The sequence below is a fragment of the Esox lucius genome, chromosome 13, assembly GCF_011004845.1.
Source record: "Esox lucius isolate fEsoLuc1 chromosome 13, fEsoLuc1.pri, whole genome shotgun sequence".
Lineage (NCBI taxonomy): Eukaryota > Metazoa > Chordata > Actinopteri > Esociformes > Esocidae > Esox > Esox lucius.
Window position 1 is genome coordinate 12,743,426 of NC_047581.1, and position 17,069 is coordinate 12,760,494.

General features: G+C 42.6%; 1 protein-coding gene across 7 annotated transcripts in view; it reads right to left on the reverse strand.

The window, feature by feature from the left end:
- cacna1ba (calcium channel, voltage-dependent, N type, alpha 1B subunit, a) overlaps positions 1 to 17,069 on the reverse strand; it is a 101,804-nt gene that overhangs the window by 62,697 nt on the left and 22,038 nt on the right. For all 7 annotated transcript variants that reach the window (XM_029124597.2, XM_029124603.2, XM_029124600.2 and 4 more), the window contains exons 4-7: positions 12,520 to 12,611; positions 12,180 to 12,332; positions 11,654 to 11,841; positions 4,913 to 5,016 (exon numbers count right to left, since the gene is read on the reverse strand). In XM_029124597.2, coding sequence (XP_028980430.2) covers positions 4,913 to 5,016; positions 11,654 to 11,841; positions 12,180 to 12,332; positions 12,520 to 12,611 — 537 coding nt within the window. The remainder of the gene's footprint in view (positions 1 to 4,912; positions 5,017 to 11,653; positions 11,842 to 12,179; positions 12,333 to 12,519; positions 12,612 to 17,069) is intronic.

Below are 17,069 nucleotides of genomic sequence, written 5' to 3' on the forward strand. Positions count from 1 at the left end.
ACCATACCATTAACCACAAGAACAACAACCTTACCATTAACCACAGCAACAACAACAATAACATTAACCACAACAAAAACCACAACAATAACCATTACATTAACCACAACAACAACCTTACCATTAACCACAGCAACAACAACAATAACCATAACATTAACCACAACAAAACCACAACAACAACCATACCATTAACCACAAGAACAACAACAACAACCTTACCATTAACCACAGCAACAACAACAATAACATTAACCACAACAACAACTATATCATTAACCACAACAATAATCACAATGACAACCATACCATTAACCACAACAACAACAACCATAACATTAACCACAACAATAACCACAACAAAAACCATACCACTAACCACAACAATAATCACAACTACAACCATAACATTAACCACAACAAAACTAAAAAAGGAGCAGAGTCTCTTCACAGTAAGGAGCTCAGTGCAACTTGTTAGGATTACGCATTATGCAAATGCTCTCCTGAGGGGAAACGTTTTTGAGGGAGAGTCTCACCTTGAGCACAGAAGAGTAGCAAAATCAATGGATTTCACACTTGCAGACGAGAGGAGAAACATTAACTTATCATCAAGGACAGAAATATACATTAGGTCAATTGAAAACCAGGTTCTTTCATACGTAATGTACAGCTTCAACTAAAAACAGCCCGCAATTCCATGGGTGAGGCTTCCTGCGTGGTCCCCAACAGTCTGCACCAGGGTGAAATGGAGTGAATAAGTCTGACAGATCTCAATAAAAGCAGGTTGGAATAAAAGAGACTGAGAGAGGAGAATTGTGTTACATTGATAGCAGAGAGAGCTGGAGCCATTTGGGGAGAATTGGATTTGCTTTCAAAGAGGTAATAAATTCAAGTCCCAATAGTTGTTACAGCATGGCCTAGCACACCACACAACACTAATCAGGAGGCCTTCCATTAAGCCCTACCAGTGTGTGTGTGTGTGTGTGTGTAAACGTGAATATTTGTCTTCTGTTTCAAAATAACCAACAGATCTTTCCATACATTCCCAGCACTGTCAACAAAAAAAGGGACCAGGCAAGCCTAGTTCGGCCAGCCTGCGATTAGAAGGGGTGAACTTACGCCACTGCGCCACTAAGCGATACGTGCGCAGTGTGTCGGTATACTTCTGTATTGTTAAACCAATTAGTCGAAACTCCACAGTTCTCAAAACTAGTTCCCTACATGAGCTAACATTCAAACCAACAACAGGTATAACAGGGTTGCTGCTTGTAGCCAGCGAAGTTTTACTCTGGCTGTACAGTGCGTATTATGAAAACAATGACTCCAGTCACTCCATGGCTGGTACGTTTCTTAAGAATAACTCCATGGCTGGTTTGTTTCTTAAGAATCACTCAATGGCTGGTTCGTTTAATTAGAATCACTCCATGGCTGGTTCGTTTCTTTAGAATCACTCCATGGCTGGTTCGTTTCTTTACAATCGCTCCATGGCTGGTTCGTTTAATTAGAATCACTCCATGGCTGGTTCATTTCTTTAGAATCGCTCCATGGCTGGTTCGTTTAATTAGAATCACTCCATGGCTGGTTCGTTTCTTTACAATCGCTCCATGGCTGGTTCGTTTAATTAGAATCACTCCATGGCTGGTTCATTTCTTTAGAATCGCTCCATGGCTGGTTCGTTTAATTAGAATCACTCCATGGCTGGTTCATTTCTTTAGAATCACTCCATGGCTGGTTCATTTCCTTTGAAAACAATGAAGGTTCAATAGCCAACATGTGAAAAGTAAATCAATGGCTGAATCTCAAATCGCATATTATATAATACATACTTTGCCGATGATGGTGAAATACATACTGTTTTGTATATAGTAAGCTAGTATGCCAGTATTGAGTATGATTGGGACATACTACCATGTCATAAAATTGCCTCTCGACCATTTTGTCACGCATTAACATCACGCCAAGTTTTAATATTTAGCTAGACACCATTAAGCATTGTGTTAAACTGATTAATGTTTCTTATTAAGTTTACTGCTATCACAAATAGCATCTGTGAACTATATGGATTTTATCAGCCAGTAATAGGCCAACTAGTATCTACTTACTGCTTGGAATAGTCATAACTACTAACCACTACTCTATTTAACAGTGGGTAGTCACTCAGTCAGTCACGCACTCAGTAAGAGACAGTCACTCTTCTTGGCCGGTTCCGCTTACACAGTCCAGCAGAAATAGTGGTTCTTGTTCAGACAGATTATATACAGTACTTAGCATAAATGTGTACACCCCAACAGATGTCTCAGATGATCATCTGTCTCTCTTCAGAATTAATAGTTTCTATGGGATCTTATACAATAAAATAATCCAGCAACTCTGGTTCATTGGTTGCAAAAAGTTTTGAACAAAGTGATTTCAGACCATGGTGCAAAAATGAGTACACCCCAATGAAGCTTTCAGGAATTAAACTTGGTAAAATGCTAATTAACGGAAATTCAACAACAGACAAGTCTAACCAATTATCACACAGGTTTCTGCAAGATAATTGATAATTAAGGGTGGTATTTAACCTATACAATCTCCGTCCAGTCAATGCTGACAATTAAGGCACCACATCGAAGAGAAGTCTTGAGAAAGTAATTTCTTTACACAAAAAAGGTCAGGGCTACAAGACCATTAGTAAAGCATTGCTAATCAGTATCGGACTACAGTAGCAAAAGTTGGATTTGTGGCAAGCATTCTGAGATGTCCAGGTCGTCCATGGAAGCTAACACCTCCAGATGAGCGATATGCCCCAAGAAGAGTCGAGGAAAATCGCCATGCAAGTTCATCACAGTTAGCTAAAGCTGTAGAAAGACAAACTGGGGTGACTGTTTCACCTGACACGATACGACGTACGCTGCACAGGATTGGCATGCAAGCGTGTCGTCCACGAAGGATGCCACTACTAAAGCCCATGCACAAAAAAGCCTGTTTAGCATTTGCCAGAAACTCCATACTTTGGTCAGATGAGACACAGGTTTTTGGAACTGATGGCATCCTAACTGTATGGCATCGCAAGGGGGAAGAGGACAATGAAAACTGCATGGTACCTACAGTAAAGCATGGTACCCACAGTAAAGCATGGTACCCACAGTAAAGCATGGTACCCACAGTAAAGCATGGTACCCACAGTAAAGCATGGTACCTACAGTAAAGCACGGCGGTGGCCATGTTATTCTGTGGGGTTGTATGAGTGGTGCAGGTGTCTGGGAATTGCACTTCATTGAAGGCATCATGAATTCACAGATGTACTGAGAAGCACTGAAAGAGAAGATGATACCATCTCTCCAAACCCTGGATCGCTGTGCACTCTTTCAACATGATAAAGACCCAAAACAAACATCCAAGACCACTGCTGCATTTCCGAGGAAGAATAGGGTGAGAGTGATTGTGGCCCAGTATGTCACCTGACCTCAACCCAACAGAACACCTATGGGGAGTTCTGAAAAGACAGGTCCAGCATCATTCTCCATAAAGCATCCATTGGAGAAAGATAGACGTGGCAGTATGTCAACAATTTGTTCACTCCATGTCCAGAAGAGTTGGTGCTGTCCTTAAAATTCATGGAGGCCATATAAAATATCAGATTTGGTAGAATACGTTGTAGGGTGTACTCATTTTTGCAACACATCATTTGAATAAAATGTATTATTTTCTTATTATAATGATGTTGGTGACCCACCTTTTATTTTCATAATAAAAGCAAATGTTTAATAAAACTCAGTTTTATCCAATTACAGCTAATTGTTCTAGTGTTCACTGAGAAATAGATATACATCTTCATTTCCAAAGGGAGTGTACTCATTTACGCTGAGTACTGTATATACAGCAACGCCAATCAAATAAATCTGCGCATTTTTCGGGAAATTGGTGTCATACAGGCTATTAATGTAACTTTAAGCTTCAAACAATAACCCACAATACAGGAATCGTCACCTGGTTTATTCTATTAATTAGTGAATCTTGCACAGCTCAGCACTAAGGAGTTCTGTTCTGTGTAAGAAGACAGCCTAGTTGAGAGTTAGGGTTGGATTTATTCCTCCCTCACCCCAAAAGAAAAAAAGGCTTCAGTTGAAAAACGTTTTGTTAAACACACAAAAAAAATTGTCTAGTTAAGACTCTCTTTCACCAAATATTTCATTTTCATATTTAAATAAAAACAATGCATGTCACACCCAAGGCAAACAATCGGGGGATACATAATAGAACACAAATATTTTACAAAGCAATACTCCAAAATGAACAAAACAGGGAAAACACAAACGCTGCAAATAAGCTAAAAACTACTCCCATTCCAGTAGGCCAACAGTCAGACAACAGCTTGAAATGAAACCAAGTCAGCGGGGCAGAGAAATGACACTGGACTGCATGTTTAGCAGAGAAATGACACTGGACTGCATGTTTAGCAGAGAAATGACACTGGACTGCATGTTTAGCAGAGAAATGACACTGGACTGCATGTTTAGCAGAGAAATGACACTGGACTGCATGTTTAGCAGAGAAATGACACTGGACTGCATGTTTAGCAGAGAAATGACACTGGACTGCATGTTTAGCAGAGAAATGACACTGGACTGCATGTTTAGCAGAGAAATGACACTGGACTGCATGTTTAGCAGAGAAATGACACTGGACTGCATGTTTAGCAGAGAAATGACACTGGACTGCATGTTTAGCAGAGAAATGACACTGGACTGCATGTTTAGCAGAGAAATGACACTGGACTGCATGTTTAGCAGAGAAATGACACTGGACTGCATGTTTAGCAGAGAAATGACACTGGACTGCATGTTTAGCAGAGAAGTGGGGTGTTAACAACACCTTTCCCGCAGACAGAGATTAAGTGAGGACGTGAACATGTGAGTCTGTTACTTACCCGGACAGGACTCCCAGAACCAGGTTGAGCATGAAGAAGGATCCGATGATGATGAGGGGGATGAAGTACAGCCAGTTCCAGGTGTTCCCTGAGGCATCGTTGGCCTGCACACACACAGTTTTGATAGGAACTTAGATGTTTTTTTATTACTGTTCATATTTATATATCCTGACATAACGCAGGAACATTTTCTAGTTCACTGGAGGGCAATTCAGTGATGACTTCACAGTGACAAGGCTGAAGCACTGGAGTTTATAAAGCATGTAACACTTAACAGCACCAGATCTTAGAGCGTATTTACACTTTAAATGAACAACACTTGTTGACGTATTTGTGTCAGACATACATTTTTTGTGGTGTAAACATGGGAAAATGTCAACTGTCACATGCCATTTATGAGATACTACCTATAACTACCAAGGTCTTACTGTATGTGGGAATGGGCGGATTAATACCAAAGCATCAATACTTCTAATCCTTATGTTTCATTTTGGAGAATCAATCCTACCATAAAAATACTGATATAAGGTGCTTCTTTAACCAGTGATTTTAATATAACTTTTCAATGAAAAATAATAATACTTAAATTAGCAGATGCTGAAAAGTGAAATAGATGAAATGTAAAAAATAGTTGTTTAGGATAGGAAGTACTTCTCTTTGCTCCCTCTCTCTCTGCTCCTCAGAAAGCCAATAAACTTAACTCCAAAAATTAAAAACACTTCAGAAAGACTGACAAACAATTATATCCTTCATTTGAATGACTGTTTCATTCATTAGAAAGGCTGGCGGCAGACATTTACAACATCGCTGGCACGATTCATACACTGTCCTCAAGGTCAGTGCTCCATCCAACAGCTGTGTTTTACGTTTGCAGAGAAAAACAGATTAAGATGCAGGCCGCTTTGTAGGAATAAAGCAAATTTTTAGGACTGTTAATTGGGTGCAGGTTATTTTATACCATGTACTGACTATTGAATGATATGATATGACACTGCTTTATAGAACCCACACACAGAGGCTCTACTTAAATTAAAAAGACTTGTAAACGAGTGAATGATTTGTTCAATTTCATTGTTCGTTTGAACAATGAGCAATTTATGGTTTGACCAAAATGACTAGAAAGATTTGTTCTTTTTACTCTGCGACTAAAAAGAGTCAAACTTCCCATCCCTAACTGCAAAGGACATAGGAAGGCAGGTTCTGTCTGTCCTTCCAGCTCCATAAAAACGTGTTGTTGGGAAGGAACTAAAAACCTCTCACACTAGCACTGAAAAACTATTTCCCCACCAGCAACAGCAGTTCTTGGACTGAAAACGCCACGTTAGTTACCTGGTAAAGAATCTTTTCAGTGACTTGACACTCTTTCGGGACGGAGGCATGTCCAAAGTGGTGCACGCAAGCGTAGCATCTCATGGCGCAGAAAGAGCTTCTTGCTTCTAGTCTAAGTCAAAAGGCTTATTATGTACATTTGTTAATGTTATTTAAATTGAGTGGTTTTCATGACAACTGTTGTGGTCCAAATAAGCTCTTAGCCTATTTCAGCAGTATCAAATGTATTTGCCTGTAATTGCGAAAGGGACTGAGGGCTGCTGAATCGGCATGTGAAAACACAGTTTGGTGTTGCACTTATTGCAAGCCTTTACAGGATACTAGTTTAATGCTACGCAGTCAGATTTAACATCAGTGGTTCTTGTTTTCGGAAGAAAAGCCACCACCTCAGTAGTCTGCCAATGACAGTTCAAACTGGAACAGATTGTTGAGAAGTTCTCGTCATTTCATTGTGCAGCGACAAAAACCAGAGGCTTAACAGAGAAACAGTAGCTTTACTGCTTTAATGGACACAACACTCACCTCACTCGGAAGAAATCAATGAGTCCCATTGAAAATACAGCCAATAAAAACTTCATGAGCTTCAGTGGAAGAGGGGAATGGGAGGGTAGGAGGAGGGGGGGAGGAGGGAGGAGGGGGCATGGAGTGGAGGGAGGGAGGGAGGGAGGAGGGAGGGGGCATGGGGTGGAGGGAGGGAGGGAGGGGGGAGGAGTGAGGGAGGGGGCATGGGGTGGAGGGAGGAGTGAGGGAGGGGGCATGGGGTGGAGGGAGGGAGGAGGAGTGAGGGAGGGGGCATGGGGTGGAGGGAGGAGTGAGGGAGGGGGCATGGGGTGGAGGGAGGGAGGAGGAGTGAGGGAGGGGGCATGGGGTGGAGGGAGGACTGTAACAGCAGGAGCTGAAGTCTTTTGCTGTGGCTTCCTGTGGTGAATTGGATCTGTGTGTCATTTAGGGCCATCCAAACCTCGGCTGCAAGAATGCTGACGTCTGTCATTTTTTACTCATGAGATATATTGTTTCCATGACCCCCGTGATAAAAGCAGAGAGCCTCAATGGAGGCTCCTCATCAAATATTAAACCTTCATACCTCAGTATTGAAATATCTTCCTCTCTCCGCGTTTATGCCACAGTCAAATTATATTGATGCTAATTTCTATGTGAAAAAGTCCACTGAGGGCAATTTGCCTGCTGAAAATTAGCTGAGACATTAGTAGAAGACAATAATCTGTCTGGGTGAGACATTTTCTGCTAAAAGGCATAGCAGGGATGTTTTGTCATTAAGGCCTAAATAACATAATTTTAACTATTATCCGCCTAGTAAGCATCTTTTACATATGAACAGGTGCAGTAAGGTTTGTCATTTCACCAGAACTCCTGAACTCTCTACTATCCATATCTTGTTGTCATCAACCCAAAGACACAATAATATAGCTCCCTGATCACTGGACAAACTGTCTGATAGAGCCTTATAAGGGCGGCCAGCGAAACGCTTACACGCGCAGACCTCCCCTGTGGATTACATCGACAGGAGAACAACATTCTGGGGGAAGGCGCTGCCTTTTCCATGGGTACAAAAAGGTTTTTCACTTGGTCTGAACTAAATCAACCCTCCCCAGATCTCCGACCCCTTCCGATGCACGGCCAGTGACGGAATTGGGCACAGAAGCAATTTGCGCCGGGTTAATGCGGACATGTCTGATAAAAGGATAACATGCTGAGCGCGTCTGATGAGGACCAGGGAGGGAGAAGCCGTGTAAACACACTGCAAGAACCAGACGTTTTGCACACTTTCACCCTACTCTCATATTACACACAAATCCGACCGCGAGAAAGGCACCATCGAACTGCGGTCGTGGTGATATCTATCATCTGTATTCCATTATGGACATGGCAGTACATTCAGGCTGTTGAACTGGAGCGAGCAGGAGGGTAGAGCTCTGGCCCACGAACAGAGGGGGGCAGAGGGATATTGACCCAAAGTTCTCCTCTTGTTCGGGATAACCGGATTAAGTGGGAGAGAACAGAGCGGAGCAGCAGTCTGGCAGGCGGGCTGGACGAGAGCAGCATTCGATTCCCATTATCCTCTGGTCTCCCGCAGCTACCGACGGCCTCGTCTGGCCCCCATCCCTCTTCATCAGCCCCCCGGGGAGAGCAGAAGTGAGGGGGTAGGGTGTCATCTTGTACAGCCTCAGCAGTGACACTCTCCAGAACAGGTTACACGATACAGGCAAGGAACTCCCAGAGCCAGCATTTAGGAAAGACTCAGAGAGCAGAGAGACACTCCAGTGGTATATCTCACCCTTTCGTCAGTCACAGTTTGCCGCTGTACAGAGGGAACGCCTTTCTTTTCCTTATTTTTTTGTATTGCATCTGCTGCAGTGATGTGGCTAGATTTAGCTAGCTAGCCCACCCAGGTAGACGGAGCTTTCGTTGCATGGATTTATCCTCAATTTTTTTCTAAATTGATCGGGGGATTAATCGATATTGAATCAGACTGACAGAGCTAGGAGCAGCAGTCAGAGTGAGCTAACCGGGTTAGCGACGGACCTTCCAGCCAGGGACTCAACCATTAGCAACTACAGGACACGGCCACATGTCCTGGTAACTGAAGTTACACCCATAAAGTTTCCACATAATAGTAGAAACCGTGAATAATCATATATGGTGTAGTAGTCAAAGGTAAAACCCAAATGAGTGGAGTCTGCAAGGATAAGCAGTCGACAGCTCTTTATAACTGTGTACCCCTTTAGACATATGCATTTGTCAGAACATTAGCTTGTCACACATAACCAGATATTTAGATCTTGACTTAAAGCGGGAATAAACATGCCGAAATGAGATTCACTTAGATAAACTGTCCCAACTGCAGACATCAACCCAGGGCTTGTCAATGTGCTTGTGCAGCAGACACCATCCAGCAATGAGAAGTCGTCTGTCAGAGCTCAGCAGCAAGCCCATCGAATATAATAAAACTGGTCAAACCTCCGGGGAAATCCGCTCAGTTCTTTTCATCAAATCAGGTAGTTGGTTGGCATTAATTGTGAGAACAATGCGATGGGAAAATCATGTGATTGAGAGCGGACAAATCTGGCGACAGAGATCTAAACGGAGAGCGTCCCCTCCTCTCCTCCGACTGCGTTGTAAACACGGTGTTATGCGTTGCCAGGAATCCATCAGAGGAACTGGAAGACTGCCCTCTTTTTACAGGTGGTTTGGAATCCATATCTGACTCCCATTGAGGCCGGTGCTGTGCTGGGCCACGCCCCACTCTCTCTCAGGCCAAGTTTCCTGACCTTCTCTATCTGGCCTAAACTGCACTGGAAATCTCAGGAGGGAAATTGCAGACTTGCATGGAACACATGGTATACCTGTTTTCACTGCCATTTATTCCTCCAAGTCTGAGAATGAAGCTTTCCAGAGAAACCCTAGTGAACCACAGCTGTCTCCGTGGGGTTAGGGAACACATGGGCCCAGCTTCCCCATTAGGCAACAGCATGGTGTCACATTACATCAGGATGGCGCTACTGTACCGTACTCAGAGAAACAACAATGGCGTTTTGCTGAGAAACAGAGCCAGAACTCTCTCTACTGCACTGCTCGTTGATAGGAACAGCCAAAACAGGCCTGTCCTCACTGCCGGACTGGGCTGACATGGAGACCAACAATAAGAGCAGATACCAGGACATGGCTGAGGGCAGGTCTTCTGGAGGGAACACGGCTCCCTAATGGCAGACGGACAGAAAAATGAGACGTGCCGACGAGAGCCGACTCTCTGCCCCGACAACTCAATCAGAAACACCAGACACTCTATTTAACAAGACCTCCTGAACCTGAGGACACATTACCAAGCTGTCAGCTAGACCAGGCTGAGAGAGCAGAACAGGCTCTTGATGAATAGGATGATCTCAGCCTGGCCTCCTGCACTCAAAGGCTAATTTGGGACTAACGGACCCTCATTTGATGGGATTATGAATCATCCTAATTGTGACATTGTCTATAATGCCCCACAGTATTGAACATAGATGTTAATCTGTCCTAAGGATCTGTACCAAAGATCAGATCTGTTAATGAGGCTTGATAAGCAATGAACAATGATGAGACTAGCTGCTGAATCAATAAAGACGAGATGAAATACAGTGGGACACTTCAAATGAACGTGTAGTAGACAGAGGAATGTGATATCAGATCAACCATCGTCATCACATCTGTCCCTTTCAGCCCTTCTGATCGTGCCTAATGTCCTCCACTCAACGGCCTACATTTCAGGGGAAACAGAGAAGTAGAGAGCTGAGACTCTTGGCTGGTAGTCCCCTCCCTTCGCCTCGTGCCAGGGGCTGCACCAGCGAAGGGGAGGAACGTGGATGAGCAAAGCGGCACGTGCCAGGACACTGGGATACGCCACTCCCTATCGGGCCGGGCGGGCCTGGCAGTGGTGGACATGGAGATGAGCGGGCTTGGAAATGAGATTCCACGGGTGGCCGTCGCCGGATGCTTCTGAAGGAGCCTGCTTCAAAGAGACCAGAGGCTGCTGCAGTGTCCACAGGGCATATTCCTCTCAGGTAATGACCATCTACTGTAAAGTATTGGGGTTCGGCATGTGTTGCCCCAGATTATCCCGCCAAGAGCAAAACGCTGAGAGCGGCGTATAAATTAATCAATTTCAAGTCTAATTATGAGATCGTAGTCAGCCAAGGTTTAGAGAGAGCGTGACAAGCCTTGGGAGAAAGACCCCGGTCTAGAAATGTAGAGAAATAATGTTTTGACATCAAAGAAGTAGACAGCAGCACCCCTCCCTCCCTCCCTCCGCCCCCACCCCACCGCCGCCACCACCCAACCCCTGCCTCTTCGGCAACCAAAAAGCTAATGAGTACTCCGACCCCATTCCGAGGAAAAGCCCACTACGAAGTCACTGCTCCACTGTTTCTAAAGAATAAACACTGACTGGAGCTCGTGAAATATTTCATTCTGTTGCGTAACCTTTTCCATGATTTCATTGGAACTCTTCGCGAAACGTCAACGGCTGCAGTTTGTCAGAGACCCGAAGTGAACCGGAGTCTGTCTGCATCATCAATTAGCCCAGGGACTCATGCAGGCAAACCAGCAGGCTCCTACTGTCTCTGGCTGATAATGCACCCAGGAACCATTGGGACTGGACCTCCAAACCCAGGACAGCCTGTGAAGGTTTACGTGTCAAGCTTGGCAATAAAACATGATCTCACAAATGTCATCTTATGCTGAAATTGCTTTCATCATTGACGAAAGAAGGTTTTTGAGATTTCATGTGAATAAAATGTCCAGTGTTATTACAAGACATTTTAAAGTACTCATGCTTCATCACAAAATATGCGTGTGTGTGTGTGTGTGTGTGTGGTACGACATGTAAATACCACATGTCTAATAGCTAGGTGAGCTCACATTATACAGGATGTCCACCCAGCCCTCCATGGTGATGCACTGGAAGACGGTCAAAATAGCGAAGAGGATGTTGTCAAAGTTGGTGATGCCGTAGTTCGGGCCGATCCAGTATTCCTGACAAACGGTGCCGTTCTCACAGGTCCTCGCCGGAGCCTCCAAACCGCAAGGGAACTCTGCTGCCTGCTCACCTGAGACACACACACACACACACACACACATCTTCAAGTCAGCTATGTGTCCTAACACGCCAACACAGACAAACATGCAAGCATACGTTCATCAAAATTCTAATAAATGTTACTGATTTTTCCATCTATATGATTTTCAACTGAATTAAATAATTACTTCAGTCTTACCAAAAAATACCACATCTATCAAAATAAAGCTTCCTTTTTTTTCTTATCCTTGTGATGTGTCGAAACATTAAAATCCATGATCAAGGAGTGGCATTCTTAGCAAGGGGGAACATTAGTGTTTCTTTGGGACCACTTTAGCCATTAGCAGGGGAATTCTGACAAGTCATCACCTGTATCAGTCCTGAAGCAGGTCCGGTGGAATTTGCCCATATAAAAGTCCAGGCCGATGATGGCAAACATGAGGATAGCGAAGAAGAGCAGCATGCCGATCTGAAGCAGAGGCACCATGGCTTTCATAATGGACTTCAGGACCACCTGAAGACCTGAGAAAGAGTTCTCCATTTACTCTAATGTTGTTGTGTTAGGAGAGACACCAGCTCTTATCAGTTCACCATATCTTCTTATCAGGACTACATAAGACGTGCTTATATGAAGTAATACTTTATTGCTTGAATGAGGGATACATTACTGTTGTAGTTGTGCCAGTAAATGCACAGTCATTGTACTTACTGGGGATTCCAGAAACTAGTTTCAGTGGTCTCAGAACCCGTACCGCTCTGAGGGTTCTCAAGTCAAAGTCCGCTCCCACAGTAGCCAACATCCTGTTCACAACAAAACACAACAGACCAGTGGATAATCAGCCTGAGGGGACAACAATCATCATCGATTAACACGACATGCAATTCATTTACATCAATGCTATTCGAGAGCGTTAATAGCTAATTCTTTCCCAGCTCCAAACATTACAATCCTGAAAACAATCATCCTCTTTGAAGTTATAGCGATGAGAGTGATCCTAAATCCTAAATTATATGAAAGTGATAGATACTGCTAGTTTTCTGGGAAAGTTCACATGTTTACATATACTGTATTCTAAGTTATTTGCTCTAAGTGTTGCTGTCCTGTTCTATTAAATACACCAATTCCTTTGATTTCCTTCACGTAGAATATATACATTTGTAGTATATATTTGATTCCCTTGAGGTTGTTGCAGGGTTGGTCTTCTAGTAAGTTATTTTATTCTTAACCTGATTCCATTAGATTGTGATTTCACATGGCTTTTTGAATATAAAGGCCTGAGTGACATCACTCCAAAATTGCTGTCATGGTTTTAAAATTTGATTACACAATGACACTTCTTGTACTGTCCAGCACAGCCATCACAAATGATGAATATTTGTAAAACACCATACATTTTCACATTCCTCTCAACATAGTCCATAACAATAGTCAAGGCAGTGCAGACTGAAGATTCTGAAGCTAAATAATTTCTGTTGATCTGGTCATTTTACAAGTTGTATGGTACAGCTAGGTGAAGGGTCAATTACATCTAGTACCATGTCCACCATTACCTGGACATAAAGTGACATAGTTTAGCAGAAACAGTACCACCTAGTGGTTAGAACCTGTTAATTTCAACTAATATGATAGGTCTGACATTTAATTGCTAATTTCTCTAAACAGAAGAAATAAAACCTCACCAAATCCAGTGAGAAAATATTTCACAGGTTTACTTAAGATATCCATGTCACAGTTTTTTATTACTTGTCAAAGAGAACTTGTGGATAGTTATTTTTAATCTTATCAGGAATCCTCACGTTTTAATCATTATTAAGAAGACTTTTTGTAATATAGTTATTGAATATTTTATGAATCCTATAAATTCAAAGGGCCATTAGGGTGTAGTTAATTATCACAGATATCACATATTTAAACATATAATGTTTCAGGAATTCTAATCATATCTGTTTCTAAATACTGGTGCAAGAACAATTCTGAACAATCTAATGTGGCGGGATATTAAATCTTCTTTGTTCTTTTGGAGGTGGAAAGACTTTCTGTAAAATACATCCTATATATAGTTTCAGGGGCTCTCAAGTTCCGTGTGTCTGAACCTCATGTTTGTTAATTTAGTATCAACAGGCTGGTTTAGAATACATAACATTTATTTCAGCACCTGAACCAACTACTGGGAGACAGAAATCGTGGAGAAATGAAAGACTTCACATGAATGTTGATATTGAAGGGACACCTAAACAGAGGGTGAAAAGCAACAGCACACAACTCGCTCAGATCTCCATTTTGCCTTCAGATGCCAGACAAATGACTTGAGCAGTGTGGCTCTCCTCTCCATTGTGGCCCGTTTCAGGCTGAGCCAGTGGACAGCAGCACCATCTCCTCACGCTCCTGGGGAGGCCTGTATAATCAAGACACCCCTCACCCATCCCCAATCGGTCTGACTTCACTTTCACAGCCTCAAGGAGAAGAGGAGGAGGAGAGGGAGGGGGAGCTGAGAGAGGAGATAGAAATGGACTAGAGGAGGGAGAAGGAGAGCCGAACGATTAAGGACAGAGAAAGCGAAGAGAGATGGGGGGGGGGGGAGATAGAAGGATGAGGGGAGAGAGGGATGAGGGTGGAAAGAGAGAGAACAGAGGGATGAGGGTGTATACATTATCTCTATTGCTCAGCCTGTCCAAACACCCAGCAGCCTCTCTTTCACTAGCAGAATGCTATTGTGTAAATGTAGCTGGTTTGAGGAGAGTCAACCCAGCTCCAACAGTCTGGTCTATAGGGAGCAGTCTCATGTTGCTGGCCGACTGCTACTGTTAGCCCGCTAGCTAACTGGCCGGCTGGGCAGAGTAAAAGACTGGGGTCCAGCAGGGGCTGTGTTAAAATGACTACAATAATCTGCGCTCTGAGCACCGCATAGCAGAACGTATGAGAGAGATACAGAGTTGGTTGAGCTGCTAGTGAATCACATTTTAAATTGCAATGGGGGAAAGTTCATGTGGTTACATATCATGACATTATTCCATGTTTGGGCTAGTAGACTATACTGACATAAAACATGTCAGGATCTTTTCCTTAATAGCTTTAAAAAGATAATTTTCTTAATTGTATTAATTTTCATCACTGATCAGAACTCATTTCCTCATGGCTCTTTCTTGTCTCTCAGCAGCAGACAAACGTTGAGTAATAATCACAGTATCAAATCACAACACATACAACAATTGAAATATGTATGTACAGGCCTCATCATTGGGAGTACCTGGGCAATAATCCAGCTCTAATCTTTAATAGCAAAAAGACAGGTTTCAGCATTATTCCAAACCAATACTGTTTCAGATAATATAACCATTAAGTATTCTTCATATAAACCTGAATATTACATATCGCTTTGTGATTACAATAATGTATTCCATTTTGGTAATCTTCTGTAGGCCAGAAATATTTAATACCCTCAGAAAACAGGGTTACATCAGGAAATTAGGAGCTGTGTCTCCGGCAGCGTAGCTTTAGTGCAGGGTGGAGCAAACTCTAATTCGCTCAATTAAAACTGAATTTCCCTTTTCTTTGTCCTGGATGTTAATTAATCACAGCCCACTAATTACACTCCCAGCTGGGATTACCTTCAGTACAAGAAAAGAATAAAGTGAATGACATTCTCCCCACATCAGCTACTACTGTATGTATCACAGTCCGCGTAAAATACACATGTTAGGTATGAAGGGATACAGCAAGAAGGGGCTAGCATCTCTGGCCTGTAGCCTCTCCCAGTTAGATAAATCCATCTCCCAGCATGATCTGCCATGCTATTAGAGTATTCCAGACCGCAGCTGCCATCCTAAAATATAGATCACTTATCTTCAGTGAAATGAGCCTTCTCTGTTCAGACCAATCAGCTTCAGTCCCTCACCAACACATGACATACAAACACATGCACTGTATATACCTCCACAATATCGCCTTACTGCACATTGCAACTGCATAATACGCTAACATCCAAAAAAGGTTTTAGATAGCGTAACGTCAGAGATAACTAATAACATAATGTCATTTGAGTTCCACAGACAAGATTGGCAGCCCAATTATCTGGTTTACATTTCATTTCTTCGAGCTCCCTTGAACAAAAGGAGTGAAATGCTGAGTCAGAGACTCTCACTGCCATCTGAATATCTGCCAGCAGACAGAGGAAGCATGATGAGGCCACTGAACACACAGCCACAGCCCACGGCGGTTACATTCACATGCGGGCCCAACACGGCAGAGTAGAGGCTAGGAAACGCCAGTTCCTATGAGTACAGACTGCACTAAGCGCTAAGAGACAAAGACTATAAAGACATTAGTAAAGTTAATTTCTGGTCAATTAACTCAACCAACTTAAAAAATAAATAAAAATACCATACATAAATATGCAATAAATAATAAAGTATAAATATATAGCATTAACTTCATTATGTCCTATTTATGAGCTCTTTGCTGCAATGTCTAAATAGCTGTTTGTATTTGGCAATTGAAATGAATTGGACTACCCATAACACTAACAATGCTGCCGTCAAAGCGATGCATACATTATAATGGTGAAAATGCACAGATCTGTGGACAGCGGAGTGTTGAAGTTAATATTAATTAGCCTAACTACAGAACAACAGTATTTGAGTGGAGTGGTACTGGATGGGTTGATGAGGGACAGTGTCTGAGAAGAAAAGGTTGAGGGAGCGGGGGATTTGATTTGAATGGCGAGATTCTTATGAGGAGAAGAAAAGACAATAGAAAAATGAACAGGGGATGAAAACCAGGCAAAAAATGCTATGTGATGATCTTTAATTGTAATGGTTAATCTAAATATATATATATATGTATAGAGCAATGTCATTGCTTTGCATCTAAAACTGAATGACTGTTGTTTTTGAATCCCACCTAAGTGTCTTGTATGTAAAGGCATTGTGTCACTCTGTGAACCAGGCTACGGTACCCAGTCCCACTTCACCAAACAACATCTGGCCAACGCAGGCAAAAAGACCCATCTCCTTTCTAGCAGAACCATGTACCACAAGATTAGTTACTTAATGGGCCTTCAGACAGTGGAGAAACACCGTCCACTCTGCTTTTAAAAGCAGAGCTGCAGTAGCATATGTTAGGACTGTTGCTATGGCTACTGGGAAAAAACGTAATGCAAGAAACTACCAACATATATCCCTATCTATTATTTTAGGTTCTATTTTTTCTGTGTTATTTCAAAATAATAATTTAGCAACTTATGCAATCTAGGGTGGAAC